Raw genomic sequence first — 17,676 nt, forward strand, 5'->3', positions numbered from 1 at the left:
CTTTGGTGGGGGGGGGCGCTTCCCCAGTGCTCCCTGTGTTTGTGGGGGAATCTGTTCTGCCTTTGGCTTCAATCTTGTCACTTCTGCTGCAATCTTAGGAAGAAAACCCCCTTGCGGTTAATCCTCTGTGTACTAGGACAGATGAACCCAGGACCTTAAAATATGTAAGACTCTATTATGGAACTGCAGCATCCAAACCCTCCATCCTCCTTTTATAAAATTTGAGACAGAATTAAAGCTGTCCTTGAACTCCTTCTGTAGCTCAGGCAGGCCTCGAACTGCAGATCATCCTCCCTCAACCTACTGAGTAGCTGAGATTTTAGACCCCCCCCCATTATTCCCCTCCCCAGTTGAATACACATTGAAGCTAAGAGAGTCCCTCAAGAACAAACACAATGGTTGGGAGAACTCAGTGGAAAATGCTTGCTTAGGGTGGTGGAGAGTCTGTGTTCCATGCCCAGCACCAGCTCAATACCATTAACACCCCAAAGTGGGAGACTTTGATACCTGTGGGCAGTGGAGACTGTAGCAGCTTAGGCCTGCTGAGATGGCCTGCAAAGTTGCAGGCTCTTGGGGCATATGGCCAGGGGTGGGAGGATTGGGGTGGGGGATGAGAAAGCGGGGGGAGGGCACACCTGCATGGGCAGTGCAGCAGCTGGCAGAGGGTTAAATAGGACACAAAATGGTGCAAAGGTTAACAACGGAGTTTGGAAAAATTCACTGTAGGAGTTACACAGAGGGCTTGGAGCAGACAGAAGAGAAAACAGAGGCATAAAGTATCTCTATTGCTCACAAAACTTGTAAAGATCCTGAATAATGTTAGAATCCTGAGAGCCGTTAGGCAGCCATCTAGATTGACTATGTAATAGATAGAGAGGCCAAACCTGGGCACTATAGTAAACAAGCTTAGGAAATTTAATGTCTGGGAGTTTTAGCCATTTGAGGTACTGGAGGTGACGTCCCAAGGGTGAGTCAGTCAAAATGGAGTGGGTGGAACCCATCACCCTTCGTGGTAGTGGGCCAAAATGGAGTGACCAGGCATCCCCGTGTCTCTTGAGAGGCCAAGGAGAGGTCTCTGGGAGGGAGTGGGTGGTCACCCAGGCTCCATATCAAAAGAGGGACCCCAGTGGGTCTGAAGCTTTTTCAGAGGGGGAAAGAACCCCGGATTCCAACAGTGAGACCACCAAGAGTGAAAGAGGGAAACCTCCTACCAAACTAGACTAGACGGAATATGTATAACTAACAACCAGTTTCTGGGAGTCTACCCTAACCAGTGAAGGTCATAAAGATGCAGTCTCCCCAACCCCACAGGACAGAGCATGGACACCAGACACTAGAAGGTTGTCACCTGATAACCTGGGGACTGTATAGGCCAGCCAGGCCAGGGGAGTTACCAATCAGCAGCTGTTGGATGAGGGAAGGGCCCCAGGAGGACTGGAATGTGTAAAAATGGTTGTTGGTCACTGATCCATCCACTCACTGCATCAATGAAGGAGATTCCTGCTCAGTGGGGTTCCCTCCTGGACCCTACATTAGGTCAAAACTACACCCACACACTTGTTCTCACAGAGACATCCTTTACTCAGCTGGGAAGAAAAGATAAAAGTGGCCGCTCTCTGTCTCAGACAGAAAAACAGCAGCAAATGACCTTGTGGGTATAACCTTTAAGAAGAGAAAAAGAGGAGGTCTGTGTTATCGTGGGCCAGGATACAGTGCTATGGTGATATATTTTGATTTGGCATGTTCATAAGGTGAACCAAAGGGGAGTTTTGAACTGAACTTCAATACCTTGGTGGCCTCTGAAGGAGGAAATGGCCAAATAAGGGAATAGACCTTAGTGGCGGGCTTTAGAATGTAATCAATTTTTTTTTTTTTAAGCAAGGCAGAGGGGAGAAAGACAGGGCCTGCGAAAACCATGCTTGCCATGTTTAAGGTGGCCAAAGTCCCTTTCACCATAACCACCACCACGCCACCAAAACATAAACAAATGAAGTAACCAAATAAACCCCACAGCAAGAGAAGTTCAGCTCTAGTGCCAGAGACACTCTGTACTGGCATCATTTCTCCTTTTCAGGTGAAAGTCATTTCTGACCTTACCATCTTCCATCTAGTTTCAAGTCTTTATTACCTCTGTACCTCCCACCCCCACCTTATTGACAAACCTGCATCTCTGAAGTCTTCTTCCCTGTGGGGCCTGCTTTCTAAGAAGACACAGGCACACCCTCTACATACAAAATTTTGCATTCAGCATTGCCATATTCTAAGTCCCTCTTTCTCACAATACTGCCAAAAGAGTGGGAAGGTGTTTGCCAGGACTCCAGAGTGAATTTTCAGGGCTCTTCTCCATTGTCTATACACGTAACATATTTGTGAATGGCTGTATCAAGGACATAGGAGCTGCTTTTGGTGTAAGTAGCAACTCTTCACTTGGGCATGAAGATGCTGGGAGGTGTCCAGTGGCTAACGGTAAACGTGGTAACAAGTTATCATCTCTGCTTCCATCTTGCACCGGGCTCCCTTGCTGCTGGTTACTAGCCAGGATCAACAGGTCTGATGGCTAATCGTTTCGTGCAGGAGCTCTGGATACCTCACAGGCAACAGCAATTTACTTAATGCCTGAGATAATGATCAAGTAGATTGATCACAGTTCACCCAAGGCTGTTTGTTTAACTATGTATGCTTCCTGTTTTCTGCCACTGGCTCTGTTCTGTGTCATCTGGGAGTTCATGTCAGTATCTCTGAAGGGTTGGTCTTCCTTTCTTCTGGGTATAGCCACACTGATTAAAATCCTTCCCCCCCCCCATTTTTGCTTTTCCCTCACCATTTTCTCCATTTTGGGGCTAGGGAGTAGGGAGAAGGGTAAGTGGTTGAGGCTGGCTTATTAGGACCTATAGCCTAGGACCCTAGTAACATGATCATATTAATTTACATGCTTGTGAATATATTTGTGCCACACATATTGATTAACTACATAACCTGGTTCAAGTTTCATAGTACATTGTAGACGTTAATTACATATAAAAACAGTAACAGTTAAAAACAGCAGAAACTTGTACATACATGTACTGCTGTGTGGATATTTGCCCAATATTCCTCAACAAGATTAAACAGCTAATAGTGGATCTCATTTTGTTTCATTCACTTAACATTTACTGAATGCTACACGATATGCCAGGCCTACTACCATGGCAGAATATGTTCTTCAGAAATGGTGTAGGACAATATTGCCTGTTTATGTCATTCTCCTAACTAGTGGTAAAGTTGAGTCCTCCTCCATTTTCATTGGAGTGAACTTGTGACTGACTTGCTGGCAGCCCACGAAGGGAGAAGTATATGACATCCATGGGTAAGTCACAGAAAGTGATGGTGTCTCCTTGTTTGCTACATGCTCTGAGGAAATTAGGCTACAGAGAGTCACATGGAGAAGCCTCCAGTCTTTCTGAGGAGAGGGATGGGTCCAGCTGACACAGTAGGGACCCACACAACAGGATGGATCCCTGCTTCTCTCCTAACCCCGAGTCTTCACATAGGTAGTCAATATCTGATAGCATGAACGTTTTGTGTGATCTGTTATGTAGCAATAGATAATCAGAGTGCCTACTTTTAGGGATTCAAGATAAGCCTACTAAACAGATTTACTTTCATGGAGTTTTCAGTCCAGATTTTTTTCTCCTCCATAGCAAGTGAGGGATGACAGCTTCCAGGGTTTAATTACCTGTCATCTATCTGCTAACTGGGCCTGCTCCCAAGCCTGGTTTTGTAGATACAAACTATGAAATCGATCACATTATTTCATTCATTCATTCATTCATTCATTCATTCATTCAATATGTCAATTTATTTTCCATATAAGGCCTCCTTTTTCTGACACGTGGAATCTGAAACTCTTTTCCATTGTTCCCAAGCATCTAGGGCTTCCATCCTTACATAAGGCAGCAAGGCAATTCCTTGGTTGCTGCTCCTCTCCAGAACAGAAGCAGTCAAGTTTCAAGGTCTTTCTGGGTTTGCGGTTCTATCCTGAGTCTAGTGGTGTGTCTATAATAGCCGACTGATTGAAAACACAAAGAAGCACCCCCCGCCCCCCACACACAATGAAGGTGTGTTGTTAGTTACTGGACATAAAGATAATTTAGCCAAGGGCAGTCTCTGTTCTCTAGGAGTTTCTCGTTCAGTTCTAAACACTGGGACGCAGCCTACCAAATGCTCTGGAGGGAGCTGTTAACCTTGACTCTTGTGATTGATCAGAGGGAGGGTGGTCACTCTGAAAGGTGGAGAATGATGCATAGTTGATTACACACAGTCGTACACAGCGAATATTATCTGTTCTTAAATACTAGTCGCTGTTCTAGCCGATAGGAATGCAGCACCTCACCAGAGAACTGCGGCGGCACGTGCCCTCGTGAAGCTGTGCAGCAGCGAAGAGTAACAGACATTGGACAGAACTGTGTAAAACGGTGCTAGGAATCCAGTAGGAAAGGCTAAATTCTTCCTAAGGACGTGAGAACCTTCTGTGGGTAGCAGCCGTGGGCGGGTTTTGAGCTGGAGTGGCCACTAGTGGGACGGACAGTAGGGGGCGAGAGGACTGCAGGGAAGGGGAGTTGGTGATTTAAAAGAAGCAAATACGTTCTGCTTGACTGGCAGCGGGGATTAGAGTTCTGAGCGCTCAGAGTTCTGGGCAAGTGGCTGTATTTTGAGTGCAAGTTCGAATGCTCAGGAGTGTCCATTGGGCAACGGCGAATGGCAGTTCTCATTCTGGATTTTTCGTGCTCCGCACACCTAGGCTCTTCGGTTCCCTAGATCAGCAGACGTCTCATTTCTCATTTCAGGCTCGAATTAGAGCTACACGGGGCGGGCCAGGTTCAGGGTGGCGGGGGTGAACCCACTACAGAATACAGCACCCAGCTCTTATAGCTTTGCAACCGTCGCTGAGCAGGAGAGGGCGGGGCTTGCTCTGCGGACCCAGTGGTGGTATGGGTTCCGCCCCTCTCTCCAGGCTCCGCCTCCAGAAAGATTTGATTGGATTAGAACCGCGGAAGGGCAGGGCGTTCCCTGGCGGCCCCGGGGGTCGGGCTGAGGCAAACTCACGGATTGGCCCTGCAGGAGATTAGGTCATCGCTAGCAGGTTCGGGCGGCCCGGACGCCGGCGGGGCGGCTGAGGCTTCTGTGAGAGGGCGCTCGAGGCTGATCCAGGCTGCTCTAGGCTGCTGAGGAGCAAGCCCGCAGAGGAGGCGGGGAGGCGGTGGCCCGGCTCGTTCGCTTCCAGGCGCCGTCAAGGGTCCGCTGCCGCGCCTTCTGCGGGTGTGCAGTTCGGTAGCTCTCTGCAGGAGCAACCGCCGTCCGTCCGGGTCCCGGCTGCGGTCCTGAGTCTCTTGCTCCCGCTGACCCCGCGCGCGGGGTAGCCGGCGCCACCCACACCTGTGGATCGGCCGTCGTCGCGGGTGTCCGCCGACCAGCGTGCGAGGCGCGTCCCCTCAGCCGGGCTCCACGGGCAGAATGGGGCTCCCGGCGCTCGAGTTCAGCGACTGCTGCCTCGACAGCCCTCACTTCCGAGAGACGCTCAAGTCACACGAAGCGGAGCTGGACAAGACCAACAAATTCATCAAGGAGCTCATCAAGGACGGGAAGTCGCTCATCAGCGCGCTCAAGAGTGAGTGTCCGGAGCAGCGCAGGAGGGCACCCGGCGGCGGCGCTCGGCTCCGGGTCGCCCGCGCGCTACCGGTTTTCATCCCTCCCTGGGCGCAGAGTGAATGGTGTCTATGCTCGTACGAGGCAAGAAGAATATGTAAAAGGAGCGAGTTAGTTGCCTCGGAGGAATCTGGTCGCCCAGCCCTCGGCTTTCGGGGTCGGCCGGGAGGTGGCCATCCAGGTGGTACTCGGGGTTGGGTGGGTGTGTGCGACACAGGTGTTAATGGCGTAAGCCTGCCGCAGCCTGTTGGGGAAACCCATTTCCACGCTTCCATGGCTTGATGTCCTTAAGGGGCGAGCTGCTCACCTCGGTGCTCAGCCTTGGGAATGGAGCGAGCGGAGGAGGGGCTGCCCATCCCTGGGAAGAGGAGGGTGTTGACTGCTTAGAGCCCTACAGGAGCCCTGCACTCAGCTCTAGCCTAGTCCAGACTACCGGGTTCTCTGTGTTGGGGTGATTGGTTAGCTGCATTCCTGGGAGCACTGACAGTAATCTCTAGACGTAGATCAGTGTGGTGTACGTGTGCAGGTTTTGATTCTTGTGCTTAGCAGAAGGTGACAGGGGTGGGAGTATAGAACCAGAGTGTTCCTTTACTCTAAACTGTGGGCGAAGGTTTAAAAATAGACCGAACACATCCGTCTTTCTCCTTCTCCGGCTCCCTTGCTCCGCTCCCTCACTATCCTTTAAAATTCAGAAGGCTAAGAGGGAATCTTCAGCCCTTGCTCAGAAGAGAAGTTGAAGCCCATCTAAAAGGTTCCCTGAGCTTCTGTGAACGATTTTTTTTTTGCTGCCCTCCCCCCCCCTTGGTACAAGGTGTATGTGTGTGTTAAAATTTGCATGCCACCTAACTTTTGCAGAGGAAGCCCAGAGTTTCTCCTTGTGGCCAAATTAGAACATTCTAGGATTGAGCACCTTGTAGGGCAAGAACGGTACCTTTTCATTGGGTTCTTTTAAAAATAGTTCAGGCGATCTTTTCATTTTGATACTCAGGAAGTGAAGGCAGATAGTGGAATTGTCTTTGACTCTTTACTTTTCCTGTCTCTGTGATGGGTTTCCTAATAGATGATATCATTCAGCTAAGGAATGGTTGCTTCAACAGAGTAGGATCCTAGCTGTTTGAATGGTCTCCATTCTCATTAGAGAGAGACCTAAGTGCCAAGATGTCATTTAGTAAGCCTGTTGCTTTTAAAACTGAAGAGTGAGGGGATGGAATGTCAGGGCAGCAAGTGCCAGTCTTCATGGGTGAAATAAAAGCTCAGGACAAGACATCAGGAGGCTTTCCAGGACCAAAGACCAGGGCCTGCCTTGTTTCAGGGACAAGTTATCTCTAGTCTGAGGTAAGTTTGGGGTCCACATAGAAACCAGGTATGGAAATTTTGGTTGACCCTTAGTCTTGCTTGATTGGTTTCTTCTCTCCCTCTCTTCCTCTACCTCTGCTCCCCGTCCTTCTCCCCTTTCCTTCTCCTCTCTCCCCCTCTCCCCTCCTCTTCTTTGAAACAGGGTTTCCTTATACTTGCCTGGAGCAGTGATCTTCCTGCCTCAGCCTCCTAACAGTGCTGCGATTAAAGGCATGCACCATACTGGCATGGCTGAGCCCAGCATGGCTGACCCCAGGCTAGCTTTAATTGATCCTCGGCTTCACTCAGTAAACATATAAAGTACCTGCTATTTCCTTGGCATTGCACTAGACACTAGGATGTAGCAATAACATTTGGCTGCCCCTGTGGTTGCAGAGGCACAATGCTCTGTGGCAGCCATGGCTTTATTTGTGTGTCAATCTCACCTATCTCTTTTGATTTTGCAAACAAGAACACAGGCTTGGGGAATCACTAGCCCATAGTCAAACAGTTTCATCCACTGGCCTGGAGTTTTGGAATCTTCGTGGTCCTTTTGTGCCCAGAATGGAGCCCACAGGACCAAACCTGCTAGAATTCGGACTTGGAATTTTGTATCTGAGCACTGGATCTGAGGAAGGCGTGTTGGGTGACTGGCAATTTGTCTTTCACTATTTTTGAGGAGCATGAATTTTTTAGATAGGAAGAATCATTGCAATATTGGGGTTCAAAGGTTAACCAACCAGATGGGTCAGCTCTGAGACTCTGGAAAGACTTATAGTGGCATAAGTATGCTGTCTTTATACTTTATGACTAATTATCCCCTCTGCTACTTGTAAGTACTGCTTTAACAGAGCGTGTGATTGACATAACTTCTTAAAACAAGTTTTCAGTGTTTTCTCCCATTTTAGGTATTGTGTTATTGTGAAGTGCCTACTGCTTTGTACATCATATTAATTTCTGTATATGCAAGGCAGTGGTGGCACACTCCTTTAATCCCAGCACTTGGGAGGCAGAGGCAGGCAGATTTCTGAGTTCAAGGCCAGCCTGGTCTACAGAGTGAGTTCCAGGACAGCCAGGGCTACACAGAGAAACCCTGTCTCGAAAAACCAAAAAAAAAAAAAAAAAGAATTCCTGTATACTAGTTTTCTTCAATCAGACTATTTTGATCATAACTGTTAATGAAAAGCCAGTGCTTGTCCACTATAGCTTAAAAATCAACACATAGCTATGTACAGTTATATGTAGGTAGCATTGCTTTTGTTTTGTAACTAGTACTTTTATAGACCTCTGGGTTTAGATTTCCTTTGTCTGTGAGTCAGAGGCACTAAAAATGGCCTCCAGTGGTTGGCAGAATTTAGCTATATCATTTTAATATTACTTCTACTTTGTGAATGATGAAACCAAGTAACCAAGGAGTCAGTAACCTGCCCAAGGTGGTTCAAGATATTCAAATACAAGTTTGTAAATTCCAGAGACATTGTATTTAATCTGAAGGAACACTGTCATCTGGATTAGCCTAAATCATAGCTTCTCTTGCGTTTTTCTCTTGAATATGCCAAAATCTCCATGAAGCGACCTCATAAAAACAAAGTTAAACTCTATATGGCTTCTCCATCCTTGGTATGGACACAGAGCATAAGCAACAAAATATGTTGGGACACACATTAAAAATAAAGGAAATCTTACCAATTTGAGAGTTCTTATTTGGTGTATAGTTGAGCCTGGTCAGTTCCCAGTCATTGCAGATGGTGATGTGTTCTGACCTTTTCTGAGTGGTACTCAGTCACCCAGGGCCCATTCCTTTTACTGGCTGATCATTCTTTCAGCCAAGGTGATTTTGTGTGTTTAGGTCTGGTTTTCTCTGTCATTCTGTAGAAGTGATAGAGGATGAGTGAGCTTTGAAGTTTCTTGGGTTCAAATCTTGACCCCAGCGCTTATTAATTGTTTGACTCTGGGCACCTTACTAAGCCTGAGCTTCTCCTCTGTAAAGTGGAAATAGTGACCCAGATCTCTCAGAGATTGAAAGACACAGTGAATGTTAAAACAACCAAACCAAACCCAATCCAACCCTCCACCACCACCACTTGGAGGCCCTTGGCACCTCTTAGTTCTTGTTCAGCAATACTCCAGTATGCCAGCATTCAAGGTTCTCAGGACTTGGTGCCCCTGAAAAAGAAAACTAGCAGAGGTATGTGTGATCAGCTCTTGGGAACTCCAGCAGTTGTCTGTGTTAGCTAGCGATGGACACATTGCAGGATTCTGGTAATAGTGCTTGTATCAAGTCGTGGTTATGTAAAACAAAGTGCCAGAGATTGAAAGGGAAAAAGTATGCAAGACTCCCAGTGTCTCTTCTGTTCCTATTAACTTATTGTTAGGTGAGGTTTCCCTCTTCGAGGAAGAGGCTATCTGCCTCCCTGTCTACATAACATTTGAAGAATGCAGCTGCTTTTCTGTGTGACTCTTTTGTGGACTTGATGTCAAACCGAATGTTGTTTCACAGACATGAAAAGCTGTTAGAGGGGTTTGGGCTTTGGGGAACCATGTCTTTTCATGCATTGACAGTTGATTTCTAGATTTGTTGCTGGGGAATATCCCTCTGAATTTGACTTCTGCTTTCTGAAATAGAGAATCCTTATTCTGACAGACTAAATGGGTGGGGCAGAAATGTGGTTTTAAAGATAAGGGTACCACTGAGATGTCATTCACAGTATCTTCTGTGGCTTATTCATCCAAAGCATCTGATTCAGTGGTTTAGTATATTCATGGATCACCCAGCCATCATCATCAGTTGTAGAACGTTTCTGTCATCTCCAAAAGGACCTGCTTTTACCACCAGTCATTGTTGTTTCCTCCCAACCTCTGCAGCCCTGGCCAACCACTGAGTTTTCTCCCTCTGTAGATTGGCCTTGTGTGGACATTAGAAGTACAGGTGCAGCCATCCAGGTGGCAGCAATCACCTTTAGGCACATAGTTCATGCCTGAATTTAAAATGGGGACATGTTGAGTCAATGAGACATTCACTCTTTACAAAGTGGGAGTTTAAGGAGAGGTGAGGGTACATTGATTTACTTCCAAGGGCCTGGAAAGTGTGTTCTGGTGTTTTCAATCTATGGGAGGGTTATGGAGTCTACCTAGTTTGATGGATGCAGAGTTAATAACCAAGGCAAAACTAAGAATCCAGCCTCTCCAGTCAAGTTAGGTTGGGTATGTAATAGTGAATGAAGCCCTATTACAGGTTGCTCTTCTTCGGCGTGTTAACGTTGTTATTAAATGAAACGAAAGCTTTTATGTTATATTAGCTGATACTGTACTTTTCATGGGACCTTTTGAGGACAGGTCCTTTTTCATTGAATTCACAGATGGTACTGGTGTTGAGGTCTCTGTTCTTTCTCTTCCATCATATTGTCAGGGTCACTTTAGACAACTACATAGCACAGTAAGAAAGCCAGCACATTTCATTTTCTTGAGCATTTACTAAGTGCCAGTTCCTATGTCAAGGGCCACATATTGTGCCATGTTACCATTCTGCAGGATGAATGTAGTTGTCCCTCCCTATCTACAGGGGGGTTTGTTCAAAGATCCATCTTGGATACCCAAATCCTCAGATGCTCAAGTATCTCTTTTACTGTGGACAAGTCACTTACACATATCCTCCTGAATACTTTAGGCAGCTCTGGATTGCTGCTAACACATACCATAACGCAATTGCTAGGGACATAATTGTTACATACTGCATTGTTTATTCAGTAATGACAGAAAAATGTTTGCACGTGTTGAGCACAGATACAGCTCCCCTCACCCCCAGCAAATATTTTCCATACTAGTTGGTGGAAACATAGGATCCAGATCTTTAGATAGGGTGAACCAGCTGCATTGTCCTGTTTCTGCATTTCTGGGTTAACTTGTCAAAATTCACAGGGATAGGAAATTGTGTAATAAGTTTTGAACCTGGCAGTGATCTGCTGGTCCTTTCCTGAGCATTACCCTTTGGTTCTTTCAAGAAAAATGCTGGGAGTGGAGATGCAGACTTTTCATAGATCCCATCTTCTAGAAGAAGAAATGTGCAGCAGGTGCCAAGTCAATTGCGAAGTGACCAGAGCTTTATAGATTTCCAGCCAAGAGTAGCCAAGGCTAGCTAATATTCTGTATTGTACTCAGATTTTCTTGCCCTTTAGACTGGAGAGCCTCGAAAGCTAGAGCGGTAGATGAGGAGGGTGTTTTTGTTTTTGTTTTTCTGTCTTGACTTTGTAAAGCATCACTTTCCTTTTGGGAACTACCAAGTGATTCTCAGTGACTCATTTTTAATTGAGTAATAGAGCTTTGAATAAGGAGGCCAAAAACCTGTTCTTGGTCTGAATTTTTAAAGTGAACAATTCATCTTCTTTATTCATTAAAACAACAGTAAAATAATTACCAAATGTGTGTACTTTGAAACCTGTTCATCTTTATACTTCTTTAGCATTTAATACAGTTTTCTTCCACAGTGAGAAGGAGCCTTGTGTCTGTGTGTGTGTGTGTGTGCATGTGGGATATGCACATGTGTGAGCAGTTGTGTGTAGACCTGTGTATGGGATCCACATTCTATCAGCTCTGACTTACTCAGGGTTTTTCTCAGAATTCAGAGCTCACAGTTTTGGGTAGGCTTGCTGACTTATCTCAGATCCTTCTGTCTCTGCTATGTACAGAGGTTATAGGTTCAAGGGTGGCCACACTGGCTTTTTATGTGGGTGCTGGGGATCTAAATCAGGTCCTCATGATTATGTAGCAAGAGCTCTTACCTACTGAACCCTCTCCTTTGGCCCCAAGGAGGAACTGTTCTTGAATGGCATAAACTCTCAGATGATGTCCAATGCCAGTTTAATGTGCTTAGCAGTAATTATGTTACTCAAGAAAAACCTTAATGGAACAAATAAACATGGAGCCAGGTAGCAAAAAGTTGTTCCCAATTCTTTTGTGAAGAAAAGGGAAAAATGACTTTCCTAATTATTTGTAAGTGGTGGTAATTTGCAATTCTGACATTTGGAGTATTACTCATACAAATATAAACATCAGCTAATTAAATCCAAACAAGTTTTTTTTTTTTGTTTTTATATAACCCTGGCCCTAAAAGCATCTCTGCATGTTTCTCTATTCAAATTTTCTTTGAATAAATTGCATCTAATCTCTAATCTTCAACCCACTCCCTGTGGCTTAGAACCATCTTCTCATTGTTAAATAAGGACTAGACTTCGCTCTTTAGGTTGGCTTGAGGTTTACAACATTTGAGTAGAATATATACAAGGTTGTCATTATAGCTTAGAGTGTCTGTTACTTCTGGTTCCTCCTCATCTTCCTCTTCCTCTTCTTTCTCTTCCACCTTCTCTTTCAAGTCTTTCAAAATCCTGATACATCTATTACTGCTGATTAACTAGTGTTGATTTTGTCTTATTGGTACTGGAGGTTGAAGCTAAGGCATTGCACATGAGGGCACACACTCTATACCCCTGGTCCCTGGTAGACTATCATTAATGTGCGTTTCTTGGTGGACAGTGACTGTACAATGCCTTGTACTCATTGTACTGTTATGGTTCCACTGTCTTAAAAGCCCTCTATGGTCTATCACACGCCCTTTTCTTCACCTCTTGCCCACTGCAGATGTTTTTCATTGTCTTCCTGTTTGCCCTCTTTCACACTGTCAGGTAGCTAGAACCAGTCCGTAGCCTTCCCCATTGTCTTGTGTCACTTAGCAGTGTGCATTTATGGGTCCTCCATGTCTACTATTGGGTCTTATTGCTGAGTACCAAAACATGCTCCTTCTTTGACCTGTGGAAGGACATCTTGATTGCTTTCAAGTCTGGACAATTATGAATGAAGCTGACAATCATTTTGTGCATAGACAAGAGGTTTCTGTTCATTTAGGTAAAGACCAGGAATATGATTGTTGGATCATATAGTAAGAGCATGTATTGTTTTGTAAGAAACAACCAAACTATCTTCCAAGATGGCTGTACTATTTGGCATTCCCTCCAGCAGAGAGAGAGAAGCGGGGGAGGGGGTGGGATCCTGTTGTTCTGTAAGTGATGGTGTCAGTGTTTGCATTTTGACCATCTAATAGGTGGCAGAATTCACTTTTACCCCCCCCCCCAACTCTCCCTTTCAATTTTCTGATGACATATGCTACTGAATATTTTTCACATGCTTATTTATCATTTGTGTATCCTCTGTGGTGGGATGTCTGCTCAGATTTTTTTTGCTCATTTTTCAAAACAGGCTTTTAAAATTATTATGGTAAAATATACACAGCACAAAATTTACTACTTTAACAGCTTTTAAATAATTTCATACACTTCAGTGGTGTTGAGTACATTCGCAGTGTTATGTAACTGACTGTGCTCTCCAGTTTCAGAGCTCTTCTGGCATTCCAAACTTAAATTATACCCATAAAATAATGACTCCTCACTCCTTAGACTCTGATGATATTTTTTTAATTTGATTGTTCTAGGCATCTCTAGTATCAAACAAAAGTTATCATTGGTGTGTGGATTATTTTATGTAGCATGATATTTTCAGGGTCCACTTATGTCAGGTAGTAGAGTCTGATTTGTTTTTATGGCTGAGTGTCTTATTGTTGAATTTTAATTACTAGCAACTACTGCAGCGAAGCACTATTCTTTCTCCTGTGAAATCATGGAAATGATTTCTTTTTTTTTTCTTTCCTACAGAATGACCAAGAACACTTGTATTTGACATGCCAATTTATCAAGTGTCTCCCAAGAACATTCCCTCATGTTTCCTTTTAGAGTAGCCATTTGTTTCAGGTCAGCATGCTTTGGGGGAGTAGATTTTTTTTGTTGTTTGTTTGTTTGTTTGTTTGTTTTTGTTTTGTTTTTTTTTGCTCCACTGTTAATAATTTAGCTGACATAGAATTCAGCTGTTTTAAGTGGGCCTGTGGAACAATTACCGGGAGTTCAGTTGATGAAAATTGTTGTCACCCCAAAAGCTTCCTCATGTCTGCTTGCAAGTGTCCTGCATTCTCTAGCCTCACACACCTGCTAATCCCCCTTCCCTGTCTCTAGAGTTGTCTTTTCTGAGAACTGGAGCTAAGTAGAGTCATATATTATGTGGTCTTTTATATCCAGAATCTTTCACTGAGCATGTTGATTTGAGGCTCATCTGTGCTTTAACTTTTATTAGTAGTTTGTTCCTTTTTTATCGCTGGGGAGTATTCTGTTTTGTAAACTGCTAACAGTTTCAGCTGTTAGCGTTTTTTGAAGGATGCTGCTAAGAGTGTTGATGTGCTTGCCTTTGGATGAGTCTGAGTATGTTTTCACTTCCAATTTCTTGTCTTACCTAGGAGTAGAATTGCTGAACTATATGGGAAACTTAAGTAAAATTTTGATTTAAACTCAGTCTTGAAGGTAACTTAGGTTCAACTTTTAAAAGCTCTACAAACCGTCTTCCACAGCAGAAGCACCATATTACACAGCCACAGTGTATGAGCCTCACCAACACTTAGTATCTCTTTTTGATTGTAGCAAATTACTGGGGTCCTGTATCTCCTTTGGTTCTAATCTCACTGATGACTAACGGTGTTGAGCATCTGCCCTACATTTATTGGCTACTGGTTCACCTTATTTGTGGAGATGCGTATTCACATACACACTAGCCTCTGGTTTGTCCCATAAAACTGATGATGAAGTGAACAGTACTTAGTTCATTTTGTCCATTTGTTTCTTCTGGGTTTTCTTTGCTACTATTTGCATAGTCTGACATGCATTTCAGGCCCTAAAGAGATTGGTTTTAGGGGGACAGTGGTTCAGCTGTCCTATATAAGCCCATCCACGTCTCTCATCGTAGAGCTCACAGGCAGGCACTCTAGTCTTTAGACAATGACCAAAACCTCCTGCACTGACAAAGTTTGGAAGTTATTAGGAGAAAACAACTTCTGAAGGTGATTGGATTATCCTGTTAAGGCCCTGGCATATCTAAAAATTAGCCTAGGAGGGAGATATAAACCTAATTATAAACCTAATTATAAACCAAAGTGATTATTTTAAATTTACTTCAGTGACTGGTTTTGCCTTTAATTTCAAAAATTACAACTCAGTATATTTCAACTAATAGATGTTTTGCTAGTAAAGAAAACTTTCATGTGCAAACTGAGAGCTTATACTTTGTTCTTGCCATGTACATTAAAGCCCTGGACTTTGATATGGACTCTGTGGTGAAGTAACAGGTGCAGAAGCCAAGGGGAAGATGCATGTGTGAGACTGGAGCACAGTGGTGGGGAAGAAATGAACCCGGAGTCTAGAACCTAGGTCATAGGACTCTTGAGCATTTGAAAGGACTTTGGTCTGTCTCATTCTCTGTGTGATGGGTGGCCATGGGATGTTGTTATATAATCCAGTTTGTACTTTAAAAAGATCATGGGATCTGACATGGTGATGCATGCCTTTAATCTAACCACTTTAAAGGTAGAGGCAGGCATGAGGATAAGAAGTTCAAAATCATTTTTAGCTACATAGGGATTTCAAGGCCAGCAGGGTTAGGCAGGACAAGATAGTGGGACCAGATGGAACAAGGAGCCAATTAGGAGGCTGTTGGTATAGAAATAAGAGTTCTGGCACCTTGGACCAGGATGGTAACATCAGAGGCTGGGTGCTTTATAAGTAGAGCTGACATAACTTGATGTTTAATTGAATGTGGACTATCAGAGAAAAGAGAGAAATCAGGAATGATTCAAGATGTGTCTGACCTGAGCTATTATGTGAATGCTGCTGCTGTTTTCTGAAATATAGAGAATTTGAGGAAGATTAGGTTTGCAGAGACAATTATGTATGGATGACCTAGTTCAAAGGCAAATTGAAATGATGCTGACATACATAATTCACAAGTATACACTCATACCAGAGAAGTATACAGAGAGAGTGAGCTTCCTCACTCTCTCTTCCTCCCCTTCCCCTCTCCTTCCCTCCCTCCATCTCTCCCCTCCCCTCTCCCCACATCCTTCTCTTTATCCTTACCCCTTCTCTTTTTTTTTCTCATTCTCAGTTATGGAGCTCAAACTCAGTGTTCCACGGTGAACTAGGTGCCCTACCTCTGAGTTACACCCACAGCCTAGGATGCGCTTCTCCTTCACGTTGGGATGCTCTTTTCCTTACCCATTTTTTGTGCATTATGTTTTGAAAAAAATGGGATTTTAACTATATAAATTTTTGCTTTACTTTCCCTATGACTCCCCTAATGGTACCTTTTCTAGGTCAGTCCATGTGTACCCTGCATTCCTTTTGATTACCTCAGAGGGTTGGATTATTGGATTATCTGTTTTTCAGTTAGAGAAAGGGCTGCAACGATCAGTCCTGTGTCTGCCTTTGTGCGTGTGTTCCAACATTTGAAATATTTTGAGTCTATCTCAGACTCAATTCCCTACAGTTTTGCAACAGCCACTATATAGGTCTTCTACTTCCGTGTAGCTAGTTGTTTTGATGCTTGTGAATGTGTGCTAGATGATGTTTCTGAGCTTAACTTTTGAGTTTACTAGGAAGAATTCTGGATAGACTGCCTTTTGAGGTGCGGATATTGATTCTGAAAGAATGAAGAGCCCCCCTACCCCCAGTGTGTTATGGTAGGGCAAGAAATGCAGGCTTCCTTCCTAGTCTTGGACCCGTCTGATATCTTTTCTGAGCTGCAGATTCTTACAAGTACAATGGGAGATGAACCATACTTTGCCCATATTGAAGAGAGTCTTCCGAACTCACACTGTGGGGCCTGGCAGGAAGAGCATGTTTGTTAGGATGAGAGCAAACAACATAAGTAGCTAGAGGGATTTTTATAAATTAGTGTCACCGGGGTTTCCACATTTTGTAGAAACCCAGGGTAGAGGAAGAGAGGAAATAGTAAGGAAAGGAGCTTGGCAGAGGGGCCAGAAGCTGTCACAGCGTGTTTACGTCTGGCTCATTTCACCTTGGTTGGAAGGCACAGAATGCTTCTGAGGGTGTGTTTGGAAGCTGGGCAGTTGCCTACTATATTTAGAAAGAGGAGATTCCTGGGGTCGGGTTGGGTGTTCATGTGCATGCGTGTGTATTTTCTTTGCCAGATGGACAAAGGTTTGGGGCTTGAGAGTTCTGGATCAACACTTATTAGCTAGCCAGCTTCTCAGAGCCAACTCAGTAGCTGTGCTTTGAGTCCCGCTGCCGCCACACAGGAAAAGCCAAAATAAACTATGTTTTCTATGGTTTGTAAAGATACCACAGGTAGGTCTCAAAGCTCATTTGATCTCCCTATCATATTGATGGTTACATATACTGCAGGTGCATTGCAACACTTTGAAAATATGAACTGGCATATCTCGAGTGGCTTCAGCAAGATTTCCAGGCAACCGAGTTGAACTTTGGCTCTTTCTGTGCCAAGATCACTGTTGAGAAGACAGGACCAGAACTGTAACAGTTCTGACTGCTTATCTTGTTGTTAGCTTGTGCATAGCTATGTAATTAAAGTGGCATATTTACTTTTGTTCATGTCTGTTTCTTTGTCATTTAATAGTTAATCTCTACAAATGGCATACAAATCAAAAACCATAAAGGACTGTGAGTATTCCTCCATTTCCTGTGTCTTGATCCCAAGTTCTACAGAAAGTAACATTTCACCAGTATCTTGGTTATTTTTTAAGTGAAATAT

General features: G+C 44.3%; 1 protein-coding gene across 2 annotated transcripts in view; it reads left to right on the forward strand.

The window, feature by feature from the left end:
• The first annotated feature begins 5,163 nt into the window (after window positions 1-5,163).
• The window catches only part of Arhgap26 (Rho GTPase activating protein 26), a 387,278-nt gene continuing 374,765 nt past the window's right edge, over window positions 5,164-17,676 (forward strand). The window contains exon 1 of one of the 2 annotated variants that reach the window (XM_028777886.1): window positions 5,164-5,647. In XM_028777886.1, coding sequence (XP_028633719.1) covers window positions 5,494-5,647 — 154 coding nt within the window. In that variant the 5' untranslated portion in view covers window positions 5,164-5,493. The remainder of the gene's footprint in view (window positions 5,648-17,676) is intronic. The other variant, XM_028777885.1, reaches the window with a different exon arrangement.

Source organism: Grammomys surdaster, unplaced genomic scaffold, assembly GCF_004785775.1.
Source record: "Grammomys surdaster isolate TR1022 unplaced genomic scaffold, NIH_TR_1.0 317, whole genome shotgun sequence".
Classification (NCBI taxonomy): Eukaryota; Metazoa; Chordata; class Mammalia; order Rodentia; family Muridae; genus Grammomys; species Grammomys surdaster.